This window comes from Neolamprologus brichardi, chromosome 20 (assembly GCF_056152115.1).
Source record: "Neolamprologus brichardi isolate AB-2024 chromosome 20, ASM5615211v1, whole genome shotgun sequence".
Classification (NCBI taxonomy): domain Eukaryota; kingdom Metazoa; phylum Chordata; class Actinopteri; order Cichliformes; family Cichlidae; genus Neolamprologus; species Neolamprologus brichardi.
The window spans coordinates 21457353-21483462 of NC_142123.1; the positions used below are offsets into that span (position 1 = coordinate 21457353).

Consider the following 26110-nt stretch of genomic DNA (forward strand, 5'->3'; position numbering starts at 1 on the left):
AAACAAATCTTCATTCGTCATGTCTACTGAATCCAGTTTGTTTAAACATAGTAGTTCTGGGAATAATCGTGGATTTCTAACTTTTGTGTTTTAGTGAAGAAGTGTTGTGTTGATATGAGTTGTGACAGACAACATGTGGTGTTGTTGGTCCAAAGAACTCAACTTCTCTGAGCACCAGAAGCCTTAATATAGCTGAGCCTCATAAGCAGCTGAGATATGACAGAGGTGGCTGTAGCTCAGGTGGCAGAGCGGATCAGCCACTAACCAGAAGGTCGGTGGTTCGATTCCAGGCTCCGGTCTGCATGCCAAATATTTGGGCAAGATACGAACCCCATGTTGCTCTCCGATGACTCCATCGGAGTGTTAGATGAAGAATGTTAGATACTTAAGCTTAGAAGTGATTGGATGAATGAATTAGCTGTATAAAGCGCTTTCAGTGCTCGGATAGAGTAGAAAAGCGCCATATAAGAACCAGTCCATTTACAGAGCAAATTTATACTAATCACAATATTATAATTGAGTCCCATCTTCCACCTGCACTAACCATCATTCACCTATCTTTGTATGGGGTGTTACTTAAGTGTAACATATATAGCCACTTAATGTGTTTCATTTTTGTGTAGTATAGTTCTCATGTAAAACATTGGCTAATATGTCAGTTTGTGAATTTTGAAATTCATTTCTACAAAATGTGTTTCTTAGAAATTCAAACCAGCTGTAATTTGTGAATTTTTAATAACAAGAGGAGGAAAAAGGTTGTTGAGACATTTTAGTTTCTGATCAGTGGTGTGTGGGCTGTGACATTTTACTGATGATACGTCTCGGATGATGCTTCCTATTGACTCAGAGGCTAGCTTCCCTTTGCCATTATCCCGAGTGAAGTTTACCTGACAGGCTGTGACAGTGTTATTTATGATGGCATTAAAACTCAGCTTGCTCACACCATAAGCTCCCACGTAAATGCCACTTTCAGAAACGAACACAGCTATAAAATCGTCTCAGGACAAAGAGTGTAATGGAAAAGTTGTGATATATTGCATCACACGGGAGGGAATTCAAAATGGAGCATTAAAAACAAAAAGGAAGCAAGTATCAGCTGGTGTCAAACTTTAAAAATCTGGATTTAATAACAAAGCCCACAACCTCTAATTTGTAAAGTCTTTTGGCCCTAAAATCAACATTTTACACCAGTTTTCAGGTTTCTGGCTGCTGGGTTGTCTCGCGGTCATATCTTTTAAATACTGCAAGGCTGCTAAGAGCTCAATCGCTCTTTCAGCTCTTAAATATTTGTTTAAGCTCCTGCTATCTTCCTGCTGCTCAGCGTCTTGCTGTTCTTTTGTGTTGTGAAGGTGTGAAGAACGGGGAACTCAGACTTTTTCTTGATAGTTTGCTCATTAGGCCACAGGGGTCTTTGTGTTACCTCTTGATTAAAATGTGACTCGCTTCACTGGTGACACAAACAATCCTCTCACACTCGCACGAATACAGTAGGCTATCAGCCCACTTTGAACCACACACCTGTTTTTCCTTCACAGTCCTCGGACCTTCTTGCCTCATTAGAGAGAAGGAGGCTGACCATTTGTTATGAGGTTTATAAAGCTGTCAACTAGCTGCCTAAAAAGTCCCCAAAGACTTCTGGAAACAGCTTTATTTTCCCCTGGCAGTATTTCTGCATGACCTGACACTTCCTGTCTGGAGGAACACACACATACACACACCTGCACATTGACAAGTTTAAACTGCAGCGAGGGGTTGTATTAAACCCTGCCTGACCTTTGAAAAGGTCGTCAGGCAGTGTGTGTGTGTCTACGTATGTGTTCACATGAATATACATGTGTATGTAGAGCAGCAAGAGGGACCCTCAATCTCCCCTGGCTGAAACCTATGCATTTAAAATGAGCCAGGTTATTCCCAGTCCATTACGGGGTAAAACTACCATTAACAAAACAACATACTCTGCTCCTCAGATGTAAAAAAAAAAAAAAAAAAAAGCCCTTGTGAACCGCTGTGTGCTAATTAGCCTGGCAGAGTGCTTTGATCAAACCTCTTTTGGCATCTCGGCCATCCCCTAATTGAATTGTGGTGCGCTTTCCTCATCAACAGGCCGAGTGCTGGGACTCATCTCTCTGGGACAGAAGGCAACAGATAATGAGCTCGTATTGATCGAAAACGCCTCTGTTCCCTCTTCTCTTTGCAGCCTAACTGTTCCAGACAGTAGTGCTGGATGGTTGTCAGAACCCCGATCAGCTCCAGAGAATAGCGAGCGTTGGCAGGAAGCCCCGTCTGTGTAACGATTTGTTTGTACTCAGAGACACCAGGGAGCTCATTTTGTTATCAACCGGTTGGGTTTTTGAGGTGTTGACCTTAACTTGACCTGGAAGTAAAGCACTTCCATTGGTCAGATACAGGACCCAGTCTAGACATATGAATGTCAGCAACTTGCAATGACGAGAAGGTTGTCCTTAATAGAGCTGATGGTTATTGTGGCTCAGCGGAGCTTGATGATAGATGAGGGAGGCCTTTTCAGTGGTCATGGCGGTTTTTCAGGAGAGGGCAGACAGGCCAGCGCACAAACGCACACACACACAGTCACAGTGGACAAAGGTAATGAACTTAGAAGTGATCATTGACCCTGACATAACTATTCTGGCTACACTGACGGATGCATCTCGCAGACACACCCACACAGTCACAGCTGCACATTCTTAACTTTGAGTTATAGGTTATTAGGTCTAGTGGTGGGTAAAGATTAGGCTTTCGTACGAGTGCAGCTGTGTTTGACCTCTGACGAGACGAGGCAAGCAAAGGAAGAAAATTGAAGCTTTTTTTAAAAATTTATTTATTTTTTTAATTTTATCACATGCAAGGAGAATAAACAATGTCCTTGTTGTCACAGTAGCTGCATAATTTGTGTCTAGGAAGGAAAAAGTCACACACGGTACAGCGGCACAGGAGAACTGCAAGTTTTACCTCATGTTCACCCTTTAAAGGAGACTACACACAAGCACTGTGTGAGTGTTTGTGTGTTACATCTTGCATCACACTGCCCACTTTTCCTCTAGTCTTTTGATGACAAATCTAGAGAATATACTCGGTAGAGAAAGCTTCAGAGAAGAAAAGCGAGTTCAACCAAAGTACTTCCAAGAAAGTTTTTTAGCAGAAAAGCTGAGCGCCTCGTCCTGAAGAGTGTTATCTCTAAAGGCGCAACATCATCCCTTGGCAAGCTTCACGTCATCTTCTACATATTACAAAGGATTTAGGTTGTGTTTTTCCCCAGTTTCCTCTGCTAACTCATTTGCTTTATGGAGGCACGAACATTCAGATTTCCTGCTGAATATTCATGATCTCAGACATGCTGGATGCCTTTAACATACTGTCTCTCTCTCCTCACTAATCTGTGTGTGCTAGCGGGCACACAACACATGGAAGGTCTTGGCCTGTAGCTTTGATATTGATGTGTCGCACAGCTATAATTAAGAATAATTACTGCAGCTGGAGCAAATTGTGTGGCAATAAAACACTATATGCTGTCAGACCAGCAAACCAGGGTGTGAGGGTTACTGCTGCTGTGTAATCCTCCCGTGCCTTGCAAATTTACTGGTGCAGTGATGTTTTGAAAGCTATTTACTACAGAAATATGAGCGCAAGTGCTAGAATATTTTAATTTTCCCAGTTACAGATGCCTCGGACATCTGCTCAGTGGGTTTTGCTAAGTGCATTTGTGTGTAACTTCTTTACAGAGTGCCTGAGTGAACCTGGAGTCGTAGCTGTCTGATCAGTGATAATAAACTGCATTTCTTTGACGTTGCCAGGTTGATGGAGGAGATAGGCCGGCAGGAATAAAATGAATGGTCGTAGCTCTTTATCGCTCCACTCCGTTCTCATTGTCTTCACCTCTCTGGTGCTCCTATTATGTTTTATAAAGCTTCTCTGGACTGTGATTTATATCACTGTGGGCACGAGCACATTTTTTACTATTTGTTTTGGCTTGCACAGATGGTGGAGGACCAAGACAGCACCCGTACTTGAATTATCCATGCAAAAACAAAATGTGTTGTCAGTGTATGTTAGACTCCTCGCAAACTCTGTGTATTCACTGAATACCAATAGCAAAATGACTTCTTGGGTCGGTCTGTGTACACTCTCAGTCAGTCATAGTAATCTCATAGTAATCTAAGGAGCTTGGACAGAAAAGTAACTGGACTTATTTTAGTTTCTCAAAGACGTTGCACCTCTCATCCGATAAGCTTCTTCAGAACTGAAGTCATTGTCATTTTTTCAAGTACTTTACTACAGTATATAGCAAATTTACATCTGCTGTCCCCTGGCAGTTAGATGTTGAAAACAATATAAGTGATCATGCTCTGCCTTAAGCTTAACAGGGAAATGCAACCCTGCCCCCAGTCCACTTCTTGCAAATCTGGTAATGAGCCTGTATAAACTGTATAAATCTTTAGGGGGTAAATCTTTTTGCCCCCGAGTTTTTCCACTTCTTTGTAAATTCTCTCACATCCACTCCAATGGTTTCAGCAATGTCCCTCCATGAATTTGCTGTCATTTGTGAGTCCTTGTGGTTGATGCAGCATTTATTTTTTTCGTACATTGAGATGATAATTGTTACTCTCTCACTGATAAATTTACAAAATTCAACAAAAAAAGTTTCTAGAAATGCATAAGAGTAATTGACAGTACTGTATAGGCCAGTTTCAATAGTTGCAGGCTTTGTCAGCCCTACATGTAGTTACATTTCTGGGGAGGTGCACATCAGGTTATGCTGTAGGTAATCCAGCAAAGAGCTGACACAGAATCTGAAAGATGCAACTGGATTTTCAGTAGATCAAGTGATTATTCTTATGGAAGGGAATTGGGTAGAAGATCCTAAGGTATGCCAAATACTATTTTTTTTTTCCACCATGCAATACCATCTGGAAGGCATCTGTTTGGCAACTACTTCATTTTTCAGTATGGCAATGATACCAAACACACTGCTAATGCTGAAAAACACACAATTGAACTCTGTCATGGATTAGCCTCACCAGAGCCAGGAGCTCAGCATTATTGAAGCAGTGTGCAATCATCTTGTTAGGAAGAGGACATCCAACATCCAAAGAACAGCTATGAATGTCCTTCTACACAATTGTTCCTGAAGTCTACTTACATAAGTTCTATATCTTGTCATAGTGTATTTCCATATATGTTTGCATGTGTCCACAAATTGCTGCAATTATTTCCCAGCAAAACATAAAGAAATGAGGGATTGCTAAAGACATTTGTCCAGTACTGTAGCTTTGGATCTGTCCTGATATGTGCTTTGGTCTTAGAAGAATTGCTACTTGTATCATACAGTTTACACAAGCTGATTAACAGATTTGCAAGAAGTGGACTGGGGGGAGGGTTGCAATTTCCTGTTAAATCCTAGAGCAGCACCTATCAGCTAACGGACCAGGGACAACCGATGTAGAATTGTTATATACTGTAGTTAAGTGTTCTTCCTGTTTTATAAACTAATAAATCAAACTAATCTGGAGTCAGTTGAACATACTATGAGGCCTTAATAATACATTTATTACATTATTATTTTTAAATACATATAATAATGTAACAGCCTGTCCAACCTATTATAATTGATTAATTCATTCTGCATTACAAATTGCTCTTCAAACTGCATTAGCTAAATAGAAAAAAGCATTTTTCTAAAAGAAAGTTCACATGCAGAAGCCTATTTCCTTTCAAAAATTGCTGTGTGTGAAACGGGGAGCTCAAAGGTCTGACAGTAAATGACTATAGCTCACAGAGCTCCATTAGTTCAGATAATCTCAGAAATGAAGGTCTTAACCTCATCTTATATTGTCTATGGGCCCATATTCTTTTCGTTTTGAAGGTCATGCGGTTCACCGTAATTAGGTACCGTAGGTGTATGTGTGTAAGTGCTGTGCTTGTGCTGTCAAATAGACCCCCAGTGTTCAATGCTGATTGTGGTCTTGACCCAGGTGCTCTGTTGATTGCTATTCCTGAACAACCCTCATCCACAGAAGAGCAGTTTCTGACAGGTCATGCCCGACCTGAGCTGCAAAGTTGATTAAACAACAGCTTACAATGAGACACCAAGACAAGGTGACTCTGTAATAAATTCACAGTCACATCGCTGACTTCTGGAGCTCCAATGTGTCATCATCTCACCTAAGAGCTTAATGTAACCTGGGTACTCGGGGATGGGAAGCACTGCTTGAATCTGTAATGAATGTCTTTAGCATGTATCCTTTGTGGAAAGACAATAAGGCTCTGCGCGATCTTCTTTCCCTCTTTTCAGATCCTCCACCCCTCTACCCACCCTGTTTTCTTTTCTCCCCCTGCTGGGATCACGGGCAGGTTGGAATATGTTTGCATTATTGATTACCATCTAATTTATCAGTGGGGCAACAGTCACTGGAGATTTGGAAGACATACAGATAGAAAGAGGGAGAGAAGCAGGGAAAAGAGGGGCGGTTGTGGTAGTTCAACCTCTCACCCTAGACCAATTATGAGCATGACCCTCGAGACCTGAGATCTCTACATTTCACTCTTCCCTTCCCCTCTCTTTCATTTTCTTTCATTCTCCGGCCCTCTTTCTGGTGCGCTGTTACCAGGGAAACCTTTACTTATACAATAAGATGCAGGTAATGAAAGCCAGCTTGTCAAAAGGAAGCTTGGTAATGTATGATGCAAATCTGAGTTAGCATGCTGAGAAGGGAGATGAGTGTTAGTAGACAACCTCTGGGCGTTAGACTGCAACGATGATGGCTCACATCCTTTTGTCTGGGCAGCTGTCACTCTAAAGATAGCCTTACTTACATGCAGTATGTATCCTCTAACCGTGCCGCAAAAATGTCTGAAATCCAACATTCGAATCAGTATGACCCACCTGGTTTGTTCACAAACTTTATCTGAGAGCAAGAATCAGCTGATTTCAAGCCAACCGTCAGCCGATGGCTTGTCTGATAGCCTTCAACTGACAAAGCCTAAAATATTACAGGGAATATTACTTTAAATTGCCTACGGCTGCTTCTGCAAGTCGCTTTGCAGTCCACCTCCATCTCCTCTTCATGCTGTTGTGTCACCAGTTTCTGATGCTTTCTCAGTTTTTTTTATGGGTCAGTGTTGCGTGTCCCCACATGTGAAGATGAGGAGGTCCCAGTACATAACCATGCTACCAGTGCAGATGGCGATAACAGCCTTCTTTTGAATATAGTAGCCCTGACTGGAGCGGGGCATGGTTGTGCATTGGTTAGCACTGTTGCCTCATAAGAAGGTCCTGGGTTTGAATCCAGACTGAGGCTTTTCTGTGTCTGCAGTGGTTCTCTCTGGGTACTCCGGCTTCCTCATAGTTCCAAAACACCCATGCATGATTCTGAATTGACTGTAGGTGTGAGTTTCTGTGACACATTGTTAACAACCCCAGGGTGTACCTCTCACCCTGTGACAGCTGGCTTAGTCCTGCACCCACAACCCTGATTCGGACAAGCTAAAAAAAAAAAAAAGAACGGTCCTGACTGGAATGTGTTTATAATATACCCTCTGTCTGTGATGAGATGTTTAACAGATTAAAGCAGCTAGGTGGTGACCTTCACCGTCACGATATTGCTTATGGATGTGAGTTTATAATAATATGAGTGTTTGTCAAAAAACCCATCTCCTTTGTCCCTTGTTGCCCTTTTTACAACTATTCGCAATTTTAATGTCTTCAATTTACTAGACCATTAATTATGTTCTTAGAGAGAAAGCCGTGGACTGGGAAAATGTGACCGTGCACATATGCCCATCCATGCAGAGGCTTGTGCCAGTGTGCCTGTGTGTGTGTGTGTTCCACATCAATGATATTGCAATATTAAGCTATAATGGAGATAGAACTAGAACTATTTGCAAGCCCATTTCTCTCTTTCCATTCCAGTGGTTCCAGTGGTGTCATTTGTTATAGTGTGGCATCGAATAAATTGCTTGGGGAGCACCACAGCTGGGATGACTATCTTGACAGATCATACTCAATTGAATGGCTGCAATGCATATTCATCCCACTCAAATTCCCCCCCACAGTTTTTGGCAGCCTGTCCTTGTTTTACAAGCAGCTGATGACTTCACGGATGTTTTTGCTCTAATTGTGTTTTGTGATCAAATGGTCGGACAGCACGGATGCACGCAGCGTAACTTCCTCTACGGTGGATGAAAGATTACGAGTGATGGTATTATGATGAAAAGAGCAACATTACTGACTCAATTATGGAAAGCAGAGCTGGAGGGTGCAAACTGCTGACAGCTGTTTGCTGTTCTTGACTGCATATTTTTGATGAGAATTTCCTCTGTCGCTGCTAAATTGCCTACTTGTTAACTGGGGCGAAACCTAAACAGCTCTTTGTTAAATCTGGGACATGATGAAGCAGAAGAGCGGAGACGATTGGCTGGTTTAAGCTGCTCCCATTCTTAACTTTTTCTTCCATCCCATCTATGGTTGGTGTGTTTGGGTTTTAGTCACCACTTTATTCTTGTAGTGCTTTTCTTCTGTCGTCTCCCTAGAAGATGTTGTTACTTTATATTTTTTGCACATTAACCTTTTTTTAACGTGACCTGATATAATTTATTTCTTTCAGAGATGCAGTAAGATTCAGTCTGCTGTCATTTTTTCAAGAAAAGCGCACATGCACACTAAACTTACATTAAACCTCTGGTCTGAGGCTAAACTCATAAGAGCTGCTACATTTACCTGAAAGATGATGCAGTAAAGTCTCGTTTAACCTCCAATAATGTGAGCATTACTGTCCCTGATTAGCTTAAAAATGTTATCTGAAGGAGGAGAAAGAGGAAGAGATATTGAGCAAGACAGCCATTTACCAGAAACGAGAAGGCTTTCTGGTGTCACAGTGTACACATTTGGGTCATTTCTCAGAGGAACATATTAATCACCGAGTCAGCTTCATGACGAACATGTGCTAATTCCTCTCAGTGCTGGCCAATTTTTTCCAGGTGTATTATTCCATTCTCTAAGACTGCATGCATTAAAGGTTAACTATAAAAATATTACCTTACTTGTAACTAAAGATTTGCCAAGAACCTTTGGATGGGCTCAGTACATTTCCACCACGGGGACCAAGGTCTTAGTTAAGTTCTGAGGAAATTATTTTTAGGAATGTCCTGAATACTGTTTTTTTTAGGCTCTGGGGCTTCAGTAGTAATCACCATGAAATTTTCAAAGATTAGGTAGGTGGTTTTAACATTGCAGCTTCACATTCCTGCCCACTTCAAAACCAGAGAAGCCAAGAGAAATAAAGGTATGCAGAAAACTGATCTTCCATGCCTATTGATGATAGTCTCTCACAGTTGTTGCTTTGTCATTGAGACAGTAGGTGTTCTTGTATGTCTGCTGCACAAACACTGATTTAAATACATTATAGATTGACTGCTGTCTCATCAAAATCATGTTTAACGTCCATCTAAAAGATTTCTGAGAGCGGATGTAATAATTTTTAAGCAAAGTACAGCAAACTCAAAATAAAAGAAGTACAGGGTGAAGAAACTTTGTAGCAGATGGAGAAATGGAAGTGGGACAACTTTTACCCGTAACGAGGTCAGTGGACAGACAGGCTAAGAACTCTGAGTGGGTCTCAGCGTGAACGTATGCTATGAAGTAAGCTTGATTCACTTGAACTGATTAAGCTCAATTACCTGAGCTGGTTGTTGCCTCCAGTCCAGAAGGTGTTTAAAACCTGATCCTAAGGCAAACACACGAGAGAGCGAGCACAACAACACAGGGCAGAATCCAAAAAGTTTAAAGTGGTTTGTCACAGTTCAGAGAGAGAGTTAGTTCAAAGCACTGGCTTTTGTCACGTTTCTTTCAGGAGGGGCAGATTTACGTGCTCCCAGTAGCACTGACAGATTAGCATGTTATTAGTAGTAGGAACACTTACGGTTTTACATATTTCATCTTAAATAAGGTTGATTATTTTTTATATACTTGAAATAGCTTCTTCTTGCCCCCAGCACCTCTCTTCCCCTCTGTTTAGCACTGCCATTTAAGCAATTGATATTTAAAGGCACTAGCTTCTGTGTGTTTCATTGTGCAGGCCATATTTCAAACAGTGAAGAAGAAAGTGGCTTATGAAGGCACCCTACCTCTTAATCCCTGTCTCAGCTCTGCTAGACTAGGCACAACCAAGGGCTATCTATCTGTCCAACTCTCCATGTGCCCAATCAAAGCCACACACACACACACACACCACCGCCACCACCACCACCACCACACACATACTGAGATTGGCACCATTAGTTACACTGCTACACAAGGACCAGGCAGCCACCAGAGTATAATAACTTTATCCAGGCAAGAGGTGAAAAATTGGATTGTAGAAAGTTTTTGAGAAGTACTTTAGTGCCTGCTGGGAGTCACAGAATAAAAGACAAGTCAGAGCAAAAAAAGAAAAGATATGACAGCCAGCCTCTGATTCATGGTTTGTCCCTGTTACTGTCCTGTTCCTTATTTAGTCTCAGAGTAAAGCATTTTAGTAGTTACCTCTAGTAACAGCAGTTTGGTCGCACTTCCTTTAAGCACGGTGTCTTCTTGGATCCACTGAGGTTTGTTTGCATATTGACACACAGACCCAAGATGATGTTCGTTTGACTCTAAACCTGGTCTGTTTCGTTTGTTATTCAGGACTGAGTGAACCTGTGAAAAATGTGTTTAAGGATTGTCCTAATCCAAATGGAAAGGGTGATTTCCTGTTTCTCCGATCCACCTGTCTCTCAGTTCTTCCAGAAATTCACAAGAAAAAAAAAATAATACATGAAAATGACATTTCGGATAAAATGTGCAGCAGAAAAGCTTTCTAATTTGCTGTCTTGTCCAGACCCCTTAGACTAGTATCCCCTCGGGGGTATTTCAACACCCAAATTGGCAACCCGTTTAACGGGGCCATGCATGAACTCATATTTCAGTTATTTTTATATTAGGTGTGGAAAATTCAAAAAATTAGAAGAGACAAGCATGAATCTGGACTGGATTTTTTAAATAGTCTGCCATGCTTTGCACTGACTTTGTCTCTATTCCCAGTAACTTCCAGCAGGCAGGAAAGTGCCAGTTAGAGGGCAAGACACGTGAAACATTAGTGCCTGTTTGAATATTACATACAAATTGGCCCTGTGAGTCTCATTTTATCTGGCTTGCTCTCACTGAGTCGTGTGTTTTTATGTAAGTAAAATCAACCATTAAAGCCAATGAGATAAGAAAACAGGAGATGGCCTAATAAGTAGGAGTTGTCTTTAATTTACCCCTCATATCTCCTGGCTCGCCTCAGTGTTGTCCTTCAGCCTGACAGTGTGAGTCAGAGTTATACGCTTGAACACAGAGGAGTCTGACTCATGCAGCCTAAAGTCATAAAGAATGGACACACGTACACACACACGCACACACACATATCCTGATGACACATCTAGTAACATGTTATTAGAGGACATTTCACTGAGGACAAACACAGAAAGAGAAACACCGATGTGATCTCTGGTATCTGCAGGCTAAGGTGGGAAGCTGTGGAAATGAGAGGGTCAGCAGTCACCTCTATCTTCTAGCTCGGGGTGGAAATCACACCTAACGCCTCACCAGAAATCTGCCCTACTTTCTGGATATCTCGAACTCACGGCAACACGGTTTGAGTTAATAATCATAAACAACTGTCAAGACGGCGCGACACATGTTTCGGTCTCTGTCTGAAACCCCGGTTGGATGCGCAGTCAAAGCACGCTGCCTTTCATTCATTTCAGCCACTTATCTTGAGCACACATGCGCGTCTTAATTAGCTCTCAAACGATGCAGATCAAACGTTTTTTTTCTCTCTCAGACAGGTTCACTCTGATCCCCCACATCACTCTTATGTGTGGCTTGCTTCCTTCTTTCCTTCTTTTGTGGCACATTTAAAAGGTGGCGGTGATTGAAATGTCTTTCGGATTTGATATTCTCTAGTTTCATATTGGAGAAAATGGGGTCTATGATGTCGGGCTGTGTTCTTTATTGCTCTGTTTGTGTTTGCTCATGTATGCATACCTCTAGAGACTGAGTATATTTACCAGCTAAGTGAGAGAAGCAGCAGCACTGAGGTCTGTGTTCCTAATTTGGTATTGCATGGCCATGTAATTGACAGCTTTAAATAGATATTAAAAAGCAGAAAAGAGAGAGAACTCAGAATGGACAGTAGTGGAAGTGTGAGGAGTGCTTGTTGCATCCTGCTGCCGTACCCATCCCATAATTGGCAGTTATTTATAGTGGGAGGAGTGGTATGTGTGGCCAACATGCTTCTCCACATATACACACCCAAAACCAAAATGCACACTAAGAGTTTCCGTCACCCAAGAGGGAGTCATTTGTGCTTGCGAGAGGTCAGTGGGAGGCTTTTACGGGCCGTTATGTAGCCGGCTCAATATTCCTGGAAGAGCATTGGTATCTTTTGATCAAATTCCACCCCACTCTCCAGTAACCCGCTCCCTTTGAATTGTGGGCTAATTGTGCTATATAGGTTTTGTGTAAGTGTGTGTGTGTGTGTGTGTGTGTGTGTGTGTGTGTGTGTTTGGGGGTGGGCAAAGGCCTTTCTATCCTTGATTGATTGTTGTCATCTTGGTGTATTATTGAGTTAGCAGCTTGCGTGATAGGGCAACTGCAGCTTCTCAGAGTAGAGGACACACACCGACGCGCACACACTCACACATGCCTCATGCCTATATGATCTTTAATTCAATGACTGGTGGAAATAATTCAGGGAAAAGGTCTATGGCTGTGTGTAATAAATACATCATGGGATCTGAATTATGTTTGTTGGATGGATGGTTTTTATGCTTATTAACTAGACTTCTGTCCCAAGCCGGGACAGCAGTCCATGTCAGATAACATATGTGCTGAGGACAGTGTGTGTGTGTGTGTGTGTGTGTGTGTATTTTTACATTAGTAAGCAATATTTTTAAAAAAATCAGTGTCAGGATAAGAATTATTAGGAAACAGTTTAGCATTTTGGCTGGCGCCACATTGCAAAGTGGATGTCACGGACAACAGATGGCCATGCGGTAAAGCAGACTCTGCTTTCTTGTCTATTTCACTCTAAATGAAACTGTATTTTACATCATGAACATCATATTGAGCTAAATAAGGCAAGAGACTGAAAGCTTTAATGCGTGTTTACTGAGGTTATAAATTACACCAGCAGTGAGGTATTTTTTCCATGGACTTCTATATAATCAGACTTCCTTCTGAATCCAAAGGAGTTGACCTCTGTTACTCATTAGAAAAAAATGCAGCGCTAAGGCAATTTCTGTTTGGTGCTGCTTCTGAAACCCAAATGTAACATCCATCTTTTATACGTAAAAGATAAGTACACCAGTTCAGTTCTAAGGTTTTAGTATTAGGACACAATAAAAAAACCCAAAACAACCGGTCTTAAAATCAGGTAAATACAACGTCAGATGAACAATAAAACATGACAAAACCTGACAAACAATTTAACAAAACCTAAACCACAACGCAGAAGCAGTGGGTGAAAAACTTCTCACTGATTCCTGAGGAATTAAGAGTGTAAGTAGCAGCCAGATGCTGCTAATTAAATGCACTTGATTCAGTGATCATCAGCAAGCCTGAGCTATAGAAGCAGAAGTTTTGGGATTTTGCTTGTTCGGAGCATTCGACTGTCTGTTAACATGATACCAAGGAGAAAAGACATCTGTAATGATCTTAGAGATGCAATTGCTGCTGCCCGTCAATCTAGGAAGCGTTAACAGGCCATTTCCAGACAATTTCAAGTCCATCATTTTACAGAGAGAAAGGAGTGTGTATCTCAGCAAATTCACCCAAAGATCAGAGTGTGCAACACTGCACGCTGTGCGACCCAGCAGCAACAATTCTGACTCTACAGACCTCAGTTAGCATGTGAAATGTTGAAGGTTATGACAGTATAATTAGAAAAATACTGACCAAATATGCTTTGTTTAGAAGGAGAAAGCCTCTTGTCTCTAAAAAGAATATGGTTTAGGTTTACAAAGTTTAATGTGAACAAACAACAAAACATTTGAAACAATGTCCTTTGGATAGTCAAAACCAAAGTGGAGATGTTTGCCATAATACGCATCACCACATCTGGAAAAGCAAACAGCACATCAGGATTCGGGCTTGTTTTGCAGCCACAGTCATTGAGTTGATCGTGAACTCTTCTGTTTACCATTTGTTCGACAGCTAAAGCAACAGGACAATTATGCAAACCAAAGGGTTTGCAAATCTACAACAGACTGGCTGTAAAAGAAAAGATTTAAGGTGTCACAATGGCCACATTCAAAGTCCAGACCTCAACTTGACTGAAGTGCTGTAGGAGCTTAAGAGAGCTGTGCAGAAATAAATGCCTGCAAACCTGAACTGAAGCCACGTTTTAAAGAATTGTGGGCCAATATTCATCCACAGCGACGTGAGAGACTGATAAAGTCATACAGGAACAGCAGCTTATTGCTACTAAAGGTGGTTCTACAAGCTGCTGAATCATAGGGTGTACTTTTTCCTCACTGCTTCTGCATTTTGCATAGCTTAAAAAATGACACACAGCCATTTATCATGTGTTGTTGTTCATCTGATGTCTAATTTAAACCTGGTTTTGTTGTGCTTTTATTTTACGTTGTTATAGGGCTGCTCAATTAATCGAATTTTAATCTCGATTACGATCTGGGCTTTCAACGATCATTAAAAATGACTGAGCCGATTATTAGCCCCTCCCTCGTGCTTTACTCTCGCGCTGCTCCGTGTGGCAAATCGAGCGCACCTCTCTGCGTTTCGAACACGCGTCACAACAATTAAGAGGACCCGAGGGAAGCTCGGAAAGCTAAGCAGAAGTTATTTGGAGAGGAGAGTGACTGCCGTTGGTTGAAAAGAGAGGTAAAAAAAAAACCTCCAGTGGTGTGGAAACATTATGGGTTCGCGGAGTCAGACGTGGATCAAGTAGACATAGTGTGTAAACTTTGCTATGGTGTTGTAGCTGCACCACAGAGCAACACTGCAAAGTTCACTAAACATAGATGTTTACATTTTTCATTTATTTCTTATATTGCAAACATTTGCACTGTTATCAGTATTTGCACACTATTTTATATTATTTTTTAAAGTCATTATTCAATACATTGTTATTGTTAAATAAATATCGTCAAATAATCGAGATCTCAATTTCAGTGAAAATAATCGTGATTATCATTTTTGCTATAATCGAGCAGCCCTACATTGTTATGCATAAAACCTTAGAACTGAAAGATGGTAGACTTGACTGCAGTCTGTGTTCTCTAAACCGACAGACACGCTAAGTTTTAATGAAGAAAATATCTAAAATTACCTCCTGACTTTTCCTCATTCTTTTAGCCTTTTCAGAAATTGTACCAAGCACACGCAGATAAGACCCCGGGGCTATTTTCACTTATCTAGCCAAAGAGAATAAAAGCTGGTTAATAGAATTTGATCTCTTTTTTTTTTCTTCCACCAGGATTAGCGCACAACATTTTGGGGGAGCTGTATCATCTGTTCTTCCTGTTATTTCTTTTCTTCTCCACTCCTTCTTTCACTCCCCCACTTAGATAATTATTTTGAGATCAAGGGTGCTCGGGGAGTTCGGAGTAACATATAACTAGATGAAAAATATGAGAAGTCAATTTGTTCTTATTTCAGATTTTCTTGCAACAGTAATAAAGCTCAGTTTTAACCTCAGGGAGAATCCTGGCAAAAAAAATATAGCACAAGTAACTGAGAGCAGAATAAATGTAAAGTGAATACTGGATAAACAGACCAAAGCAAAAAGTTTTGCAATCTTAACTTCCTCTCAACTGAAAGGACAAGAGAAATGGGAGAAAAAGAAAAAAACGTATAACAAAGTGTCAGGCTTTCCCTGTGGAGCTGAGGAAGGCTGACAAGGAGATGGGATATACCTCACACCACCATACAATGGACTAATATACAGGGTATCATTAGGCAGGAAAAGAGTGCAAGATACCTCAAAGTGCAGCTCCTTCAATACTCCTGCATGTAATTGGCTGCAGGACTTTGTGTTCATCGGCCTGGAGCACAAGCCTGGATAACTAGAGCTGATATCTATCCTGCCACATCAGAAGTACAGCGCATTAATTCATTTAACCATTACACAATCAATTATGGATTTAAAAAAGCTGCTTTTTAGAAAGTCATCTGTATCAACTTCAAGAGCCTGTTTTAAAAAGCTCCTTTAAAACCACAAACAGTACATGTTTGCTTGTCTTCCATTAAGTTTATTATTAAAATTTAAAATTTATTATTGATCGGCCTGAGATATCGCATTAAAATCATTGATCAGGCTTAAAACTGTGTCTCTTTCATGTTTGATTGTAGCGAGTGTGATGCAGGAGTAGCACTTGATTCTTATTAACCTTCTCTTATGTCTTCACAAAATAGGGAGGGATTAATTCAGATATTTATCCAGACGTGCATCTAAAAGTCATAGCTGAATTATAACTCCAATAATGGGGTCTGGGTCAAGCAGGCAAACACTTCAAACAAATTAACTGCAGCCTATAGCTGCATCTAATTTTTGCTGAAGTCCTCATGCATCAGTTTTATTTAGCTCTCTAACCGTGACCCAGAGCTGGCCAGAAGATCTATGACTCCTGATTTTATTCATTCCCTCCAGGCTTTCTCAATTCTGGGGATAGACAGAAGTTATCAGGAGAGTTGGGGGGGCTCAGTCGTCTTGCATTAGCATATGTTGTTTGTGATTTTTTTCCCTTTATCCTTTCCCATCTCTCTGAGTTTATACCATGTATTTCCCCAGCATTCGCCCGATCGGTCTCAGTTTTCCAGCCATCTTTTCTTGTCTGTTGTCTTATTTTCATGTGCATGAAAAGTGCAGTTCGTGGGGATGTTCGTTGACTTTGGCATGGTAAGGCTTGATGCAGTTTCACTCACCTCTCCCTTTTGTCACTTCACACCCTGCCTGTGGACTTATTCCCCTCGTTCATTTTTAATTATCACTCAGTGTTTGATCTTCTCCCTCCCCTCCCTGTCACAATGTCTCATTGAGTTTCTAGTAACATTTCCATTACATCAAGGAGTGCAGCCACCGTGGTGTATGGAGTGTGGTGTGTGCACGCGCGTGTGTGTGTGTGTGTGTGTGTGTGTGCTTGATGGGTTCTTCCTATCTTTGAGGCAGCAACAAGATTTCTCCCTCTCTCATCCATCTTCAAGCGCTTGGCTGTAAATGACATGTCAGCACCCAACGAAACACATCATTGGTTGAGACACACACACAAGCACACAGACACACACACACACACACTGGGAATGGAGTGGAATTGGATTGGCAATGGAATTTTAATTAAGCGGTTTGCACCCTCTCCCTGTATTTTCCAGCAAATGGCATGCTAATTGCGTTGATGCAAATAGGGCCTGCTACTCTTGAAAGTTCAGCTTGCTTTGTTTTGTGTTTTTTTTTCATGTCACAAAATACTGCACAGAAAGATTGGAGCTACAAAGAAAGGTGAAAGAGACTGATGTCCTCTTCAAACAAAAAAGAAGAAATAAAGCAAAAACCAAAGAAAGACATCATACTAGAACAAATCTTTTTTTGAACGTAACTGATGAATGATTAGTCTGTACTGGGAAAACTGTGGAATTTCTCTTTTTTTTTTTAAATTGTAGATGGTTTTACTTTTCTTGTGCATGTGAATATTCTTTGTTGTTTGTAAGCACATACCGTAAGCTCACTGCAGTGGTATTATTAAGGAAGGCCCTCAACTCCCATAAAGTTCCCAGAGCATTCTCATTCCTGGCAGGCACTGGCAGAAAGGTTGGAAATAGTGATCTAGTCCATGGCTCAGCAGGGGCTGAATCAATAAATCTGTCATTGTTTATTTTATAAAACTTCTGCCCCCCACCACCACCACCCCACCCTGGGTGCTTCCATCGTTTGAGGCTAAACTCTCAAGCTGTTCATGTCAAGTGGCTCAGTGTGGATTGTTGGCCGGTTCCTTTGAGGGAGACACATGTTGTCTTCAATAAACCAAGAGCAGCACAGGCTTGTAGTGTTTATCTTGATTCTTTCTTATTATTAATTATTGCCCGTTGGTGTTTTTGTACGTTTCCCTTTTCCAGATTTATGTAATCAGGTTTCATTTCTTGCAGTTCACTGCAGCCTCGAGAAAGACGGTTTTCTTCCACTCCATGTTAACCTGACTTTCTTCTTCTTCTCACCCTTTAGGTGTTGGCTTTAGAAAGACAGGTCTTTGACTTCCTTGGTTACCAGTGGGCCCCCATCCTCGCCAACTTCTTCCACATCATCATCGTTATCCTCGGCCTCTTTGGCACTATCCAGTACCGGCCACGCTACATTGTAGTGGTGAGTGCACATAAATAAATCACATTTGTCTTGCAGTTCAGTTGAAACACTGTACAGTCTCTCACATAATCCTATTTTTTGTGGGGGTTTTGCATCACTTTGCGTTTGCTCTCTGTCTGTGCATGTACCATATCTCGGACATGTTGTTGCTTTTCAATTGTGCTGCACTCTTTTGTGCATTGTGCGACACCCTTAAATCACTCTAATCCCTTGGTAATTAGGCCTAATTAAAGGGGGTGGGATCTTGAGGGGGTGGTGGGCCACTAAGGAGCTCATCAGATTTATACACGGCTTCAAGTTTGGGGACAGAGAAGGTCGTTCTTTACAGCGCAGTGGAATGCATATGCAGCTTGTTTATTACTTTGCCAGAAAGCACCACTACAAGGCTTTATAAATGCACTTTTACGCACGTCGGTTTTTATTTGACAACGTAACGTTCGTCTAAGGCATTAAAAGCCTGTTCTGAGCAGCATTAGTGGAAGCACAGATGGTGATGTTAATGACAGGAAAAGACTGGAGGAGTGTGCAACAGATACAGAGAACAGAATAAATAAAGAGAGGCAGGGGAGGATAGATTGAAGCCACGCACGATAAAATGAAGACACAGAGGAAGCAGGAATTGAAGGGAGGGGAGGAAGGAGGAAAAGTTTCAGCCATTGTCTATTGTCAGATGGAAAATGTAAGAGTGCAAGCTAAGGGGTTTCAAAATCTAACACGAACATTTTTACAGGGGCGCTGATTTGGCCTTTACTCTTTCGCTGACATTTTAAACACACAGTTCATCATGAGTCAGAGGATTTGACACTGTGATGAGTCTGTCAGTGAATACCGCTCAGTAGCACTCTATAGCTGTCAACAGTTGGCTGTCTAAGCGTACAATTTTAGAAGTGGTTTAGTTTTGAGCTTCACTCAGCTCTTAAAAACCTGCAGCCCCCTTAGGGCTCAGATAGACTTGCTGAACTTACTGGCATCATGAAGAAAAAAAAGAGGTCTTCCATATAAATTTGTGTGTGTGTAGTGTCTGCATGCGTATAGAGCCATGTAGGTTTGAAAGCCCAGTGGCCACAACCTTTTCTTTGTTTACTACCTTATTCATCCCGCCTGCCATTTATTTTGAAACTGTCATATTGTCTTCAATTTTCCCTGCAGCTAAACAGTTTTTTATTCCCCTCCAGTACACGGTATGGGCCGCGATCTGGGTAGCCTGGAACGTCTTCATCATCTGTTTTTACCTGGAAGTAGGAGGCCTGTCCAAGGTGAGAATGTCAAAATTCCAGCCTAGCTGTTTTCTCAGGATCTTCCTTCATGTGTCTTCGTCCCATTGAAGCATTACTGTTTGTACCTGAGATAAATCTTTGTTATGTATGTGCACATGCAGGTGGAAGGAAACAGTCCCACTTTTTTTAATTAATTATTAAAAAATGTGACTTGTAAGATGTACCCCTAATACTTTCTGAGTACTAAATAAAAGAGTAACATAGTAGCCAAACCTGGTCAGTGAGCCAGCTAGCAACGCAATTATGAGAGAGAAAGGGCCGGGAATATACATTCAAAATATGAGTGATGGTGTTGTTTGAAATCCATTGTAGCACTGATGATAAAACAAAAATAAAAATCATAAGTTAACTTGCCAGATATATTTATATAACTGACCCATAGAATATGGGTAAAACGCCCATACGCAGTGCCTTTGTTTTCATATGCACATGGCGGAAAAAAAGCATGGCGACGACGGAGAATGTGAAGGGCAAAAGCGTATCGTTGAATGAAACAGATGAACCGCAATTGGTTTGTAAAAATGGTGCCAACTTCATTAGTGTGGAACTGGTTTGGTTGTCATCCGTCAGATACCCACCAAAGCACAATTTTTGGTAGAACATGCAAGCGGGCCGAAAAACCTGGGGCTGCATGGCGTCAACGCATTAGTACCGTCCAGCCCCACACACGGGGCGATCCGCGTTAACTGGCTAATGGAGATTTGCTGCGTTAACGTCATTTTAATGAGATTAACGCTGACAGAACTAGTTTTAATACGACTTTGGCAAGCTACGAAGCCGCAACTCTTGATGGATTGTCGGAGCATTACGGCTACCGTAGGCAGGAGCCTCGTGGATTAATACGTACAGTGCTTCAACATAATATTACCGTATTGTGTGTGTATAACCTCTGTTAACCCTTTAAAGCCGGTCGGGGCGGGCACGCTCTGTTTTGCGTAACTATTTTTAAATCCCGGTAGCACTGCAACCACATAAGCTAGCGCAATAATTTTTTTTGCATATGAAACCGGAGGAGTTGTACTTACATCTTATGCCATCAGCTTGTCCTTAGTCACAGTTTCCTTCCACATATAGCTTTGCAAAAACTGCATAAAAAGCACTTGCAGCAACAAAAACATAATATTCCAGAAACACGCTTTGCCGATCCGGTCAGCTAGCTGTTTGTAACACTTCCTACGTCCATCAGCGCGAACTATCGCACGCATGTCCGCCATGTCCTGCCCGAAACCGAAAGTGACGTAATTTTGCGGAAATGTAGTTTTTTACCATCAGGGCCTTATGAGCCTATACTGGTGTTATGTTGTTAAGTTATGTTTGACTTTATGACTTTCTGTGTCGTTTCTGGGATGCTTAGGACTCATATTGCACTGCTGGAAATAGTTTATTTTGATGCATATGCTGTTTGTTTTGCAAATTTGCATTATTATAATATTTATTTTTGTTTTTCCAGCAGTATATAAAAAATCGGTGTATTTCAAAAATAAAACTATGAAGACACTTAAAATAAATTTATTTCCTGTTGTTGGAAACTATTTTGTGCAACTTTTTTGTATTTACAGTTTTGAGGGATAAGCCTCTTAAATTTCTCTAACTAGAAATATATGTTAAAAAAACAAAAACAATTTTAAATTTGTTTGTAGTTTATTGCACTTTTTTGCCATTTATGTAATTACTATGCACTTAATGCAGACATATTATTAAAATTTGGGCTATAATGGTTGTATTGATGTATATCAACTTGAACAACATGTAAAAATATAATATAAGCTCTGGCGAACTTGGTTCTATGTTAGGTCTTAAAGGGTTAAGTTTTGTGGATATTATACATGGTTATGCAGAGGATATGTCGGCCAATTTCCACTGGAAATGCCTTTTGGTTAAACTGTCAGCAAGGAATTTTCTTTTGCACTGTTAAATTTTCACTTTAGTTATGTTACCAGATGCAGACTTGGACATCTTGAATCCTTGCTTTTTTTCCTTTGCTTTTTTTTAAGGCCATTAAAATTTTTTGCATTTCTTTTTTGTTGATGCTTTTGTTCTGCAGGTGTTCAGTTTGAGTTTTCTCAGTCTGGTACAATCTGTGTTGATATGATGAGCAGAGAATGGGTTAAATCCTGTAAGGGTAACTGTCAGGTTCTGGTAGGTGTGTTCTCTAACCATGTTGGAAGGCATTTGTTTTCAAAAATCACACTTAAATAAAATCTTATTTTTGTTATTCCACTTGAGGACAGAGGGTGAAATCTCTGTGAAAGGCTACCTAATTAAATTTTTAGTGTTTTCAAATTTAAGGTTTGATTACAAATTCCAAAAGAGAAAGGGTGCAGTTGTCCTGAGAGCCAGGAATGAAGGCAAAGATGGTTCTCTGGAAAAGAAGCCACCAAAAAAGCCTCAAGTAATAGTTTTCCTGAAAATGATTCAGCTTCCTTTTGACCTTGTGCCAGTGCTGTTGCTTTATTGCACCAGGCTGCACCTATAAGAATTGTTGCCATGTAATATAAAAGCATAATTAAGGCTTCTTGAGCTTTATCGGCACTGAACATATATTTCAGCTTTAATTAGCTATGATGCATTGCCGCCAGGTCTTTTCTGCCTGAACAAGCCCGAAGGCCTTGGTGAGAATAACAGTGAAGGCAGAGTAAACACAATTACTTGCAGTGTATAATGAATGTGTGACACAGCCATCTATGATTCCACTCTCAGAACAAATCACTCCCTTGAGGATTCTGTACAATATTCACCCACAATAGCAACAACCCCAGCATGTGTGTGCGCATGTATGTCTGTGTTTTCTTATATTTGGCTGGTGCGTTTCTGTCAACCTGTGGGTTACCCTGCTGTGTTTCAAGTGGAAGCTTAAATATAATAGGTAAATAATCAGGAACAATCCCCTCCCAAAGCAGTGTGAAACCCACACACATGCATACTTTTGAGTTCTCTGTGGCTGGATCCCCTGTGGTTCCTCAGCACAGATCAAATTGGTATTCAACCAGACAAAGGCAAGTGTTTGGGTTGTCACCTTCACTCTACCCCCCTCCTCTTTCTCCAAGTGTTTTCACTTTGTTCATTGTGCCTTTGAGATATGTATATATATATATATATATATATATATATATATATATATATATATATGTGTGTGTATATATATGTGTGTATGTGTATATATATATATATATATATATATGTGTATGTATATATATGTATGTGTATATATATATATATATATACACACATATACAATATTATTTATTCTAAATTTATAAAGCCTAGAAAATGCAGCTTCTCTGCTCTCCTTCCCTTTTCTCTCCTCTCCACTCCACTCCACTAATGGGTAGCTTGTCCAGTTGCAGGCTTGACCGTTGAGAATAATGAATTCTTGTCGGCAGTGTTCATCTGACACCTGCTCAGACAGCCAAAATGAGTTTCAGAAACACCTTCCCAGGCAGGCTCTGGTGACTTTGTCATTGTGTGATAGTCCTTGGCTCCATCAATTGTGTCTGTCTCTCACTGCGAATGTCTTTGTGCGTCCACTGGGTGTGCGTGTGGCGGTTGTGAGGTTTTGCATGGTTCCTGCTAGAATAATGAGGCTTGTAGGGGACAGCTGCTCGGGGCTGAGGCTGGGCATTAACCCGACAGATGGAGCCGGCCTGGGCTCCAAGCTCTGCATATGGTGGCCAGGAGGAAGGCTGGCTAATGGAGCACACACACGCACACAACCATGTCCCATGCACACATGCATGGCCAAACTTGACACACAGGACCTTAACACATTTTATCATAAAACAGCGTCAGCTAATTTTATCTGGCTTGCTCTGAGTGATGTTGACAGAACTTTACTGGAGGGTGTGCATGTGTTTGTGTGAGTGGTGTGTGCTAGCCAGACCCTCAAAGTGAGGGGGCAGGTTGTCAGAGTCATATGCCACATGCTCTGTCACCTCCTATTGATCCCTTATCCCCTCCCCCATGGTACAGCACAGACTGACAGACAGACCCCTGCTACTCTGCACGCACCTCTGTTTTAAAGAGTCCCTGGTCATTCACAGTCTTAATTCTCTCTCATGCTTTGCACATGAGACACTCTGGTTCACAGAAAGTTGACATTTTACCCTTTTTTTTCTGAATTTTTTTCAGAGGGGTTGTACATAGAAATGGCAGTGTCCAAATTAGTTGGACCACACATTAAAAAGACTTCAGCCAACCAGATGTCTAGTACAAAATCTGTGTAATGTTCCATTTAACTCATAAAGGAAACATTTTGTCCTGACGCGTTCCTGGCAGCTTCTCGCCTAAATCAAACCTGTAGATTTAACGCAGCTCAGATAGTGTCCAAACCTGCAGACACTGTCTGAAGTTGACATGTGACGAATATCGTCTAATACATACAGTAAATACTTTTCTAATATTAGTTTTATCTGGTCTGAAAGTGAAAGGACAATTATTTATTCTTCCTATAAGACTATAAAAGTGCTGCACAGTGGAGAAATCTGAAAACTACTTGTGTGTTTATCATGAATATGCCTACCTCTGTGATCACTTAATTTATTTTGACGAAAGCAGCTGATCACAAATTACAGTTTTTGAGCTTTTGTGAGGTTCAGTCTGTTGTCCGTCCTTCCGCAATTCACAAAAATCCTTGCTCCTCCTACAGCATTGGTCAGATGTTAGTTAAACAGGATTAAATTCTCCTTTATGTGACTGTGTGTGAGCTCCCTCGACTTCCTATTAGTTTTGGGGTTTTTTTAAATAAATATTTAGTGTTTTTTTTCTCCTCTATTTTCTTGGTTTCTTATCTTAAAACAATAACGTGGACAAATTTTCATATCGATCCACCTTAGTGTGAACGGAGTGTGAAACTTTACCCTCTGCCTCTCTCTGTCACTCATCCCCAGCACACACTGTGTCTGCTGACTGTGTTTTAGAGATGATAGAAGACCACCGCGAGCACTTTCTTTCCAGCTCATGAATCAATATGCGGCTCACTGTGTGTGCTCACGGTTGTGAAATTTAAGTAAATTCGAGACTAATCAGAACTAGAAGAATCTAAAGCATCTAAGTAGGTTTATTTCCCCAATGCAATCACTCAAGCATAGTTCCTAATCTTTTTATTTCACAAACGACAAATTAAATAAGAGCCTAATCATTTCGACGTTTAGCCTCATAGACTGCCTCGTGTTCCTAGTATTCCTCTAACAGAGCTGTCTCTAAATCTCTATCGACTTTTGTTAGAGAAAATAGTTTGAGTAACATCAGTAGACTAATCTTAAATCTATGATATGGGGGGGATTGATTTCTGCTTTGGGGTGCTGGAAGCATAACAATAACACTCCTGACAGTAAGTTGCCCAAAGCCTATTCAGTATCGACTGCTGACGTAATGCAGTTGTGAGCTTGGCTACAGCTGGGATAGAGATGGTTTCCTTCGCTTGCAGGATCCATCAGTGGCATCTGTCAAGTCCTTAGTCTTCACAATCCTACCTATTGACCTTCAGCTGTCCTTGTTTTTGTGACTGTTGAGAAAATGACAGAATGATGGCAAAATAAAATAAGAAACTGAGGGGGATGATAGGTAATCTACAAGAAGAAAGAGGGATAATATCAGCATCATGATTAATATTTTTCTGACTCCTTGAAGACTTTGCTGCTGACTGCACAGATGGATTGGTGTTTATGTGGCACTTTTCTGGTGTTATTGACCACTCAACGTGCTCTAACACTGCAAGCCACATTCACACACACTTTTTTTGTGCTTTCTTCTATGCACGCACACACAAATGCCTGTCTTAGGTGCATATTTAGATTTGATATCTTGGCACGTGGACTACAGATTCTGGGCACTGGACCCCCTAAACATCTGGATCCTGAGCCCGAAGATCGGTGTTCCTGAGCCAGTTCTGCCCCTGCTCTTAAAATCTGGTTATATTATGATGTATGTGTTGTTGATGTGTCCATGTATGTGCCAGTGGGGGTTGATAGGAATCAGATGTTTCCTGACAGCACTTGGCAACGTTAATAATGCATGTCTTGTCACTGAGGGGCAGATGCAAGGTTAGATTGCTGTATCGGGGTATTGATTTGTGTGTGTGTGTGTGTGTCTGTGTGTGTGTGGTTGTGTGTGTGTCCATGAGCTCATATGGTTGTGTAAAAATTGAGCAACACCGTGCAGACTTGTATGCATAAAAAAGTTTTCTCCAAAAGCTGCAGTATTGCTGTAGTATGGCTTAAGAATTTATAAACCTCACATAAACAGCAAATCTCCTGGCTGAGACTTATGCACATATTAATAATATTTAGTTCAGCCAAATTCGGATATATTATTTGTCTAGCCCGGCAGTTGTTTTTTGATTTTACTCGATTAAATGTAGGATATAAGCCTCTTCAGATTTCTCTGTTCAACCCAAGACAACTGAGGTCCAGAGAGAGGAGTGCATTTTTAAGATGTCAACAGAAA

At 41.0% G+C, this 26110-nt stretch overlaps 1 protein-coding gene across 3 annotated transcripts in view; it reads left to right on the forward strand.

Moving 5' to 3' along the window:
* Positions 1-26110, forward strand: part of nkain4 (sodium/potassium transporting ATPase interacting 4) — a 52116-nt gene that overhangs the window by 649 nt on the left and 25357 nt on the right. For all 3 annotated transcript variants that reach the window (XM_006796348.3, XM_006796349.3, XM_006796347.3), the window contains exons 2-3: positions 18252-18389; positions 19565-19645. In XM_006796348.3, coding sequence (XP_006796411.1) covers positions 18252-18389; positions 19565-19645 — 219 coding nt within the window. The remainder of the gene's footprint in view (positions 1-18251; positions 18390-19564; positions 19646-26110) is intronic.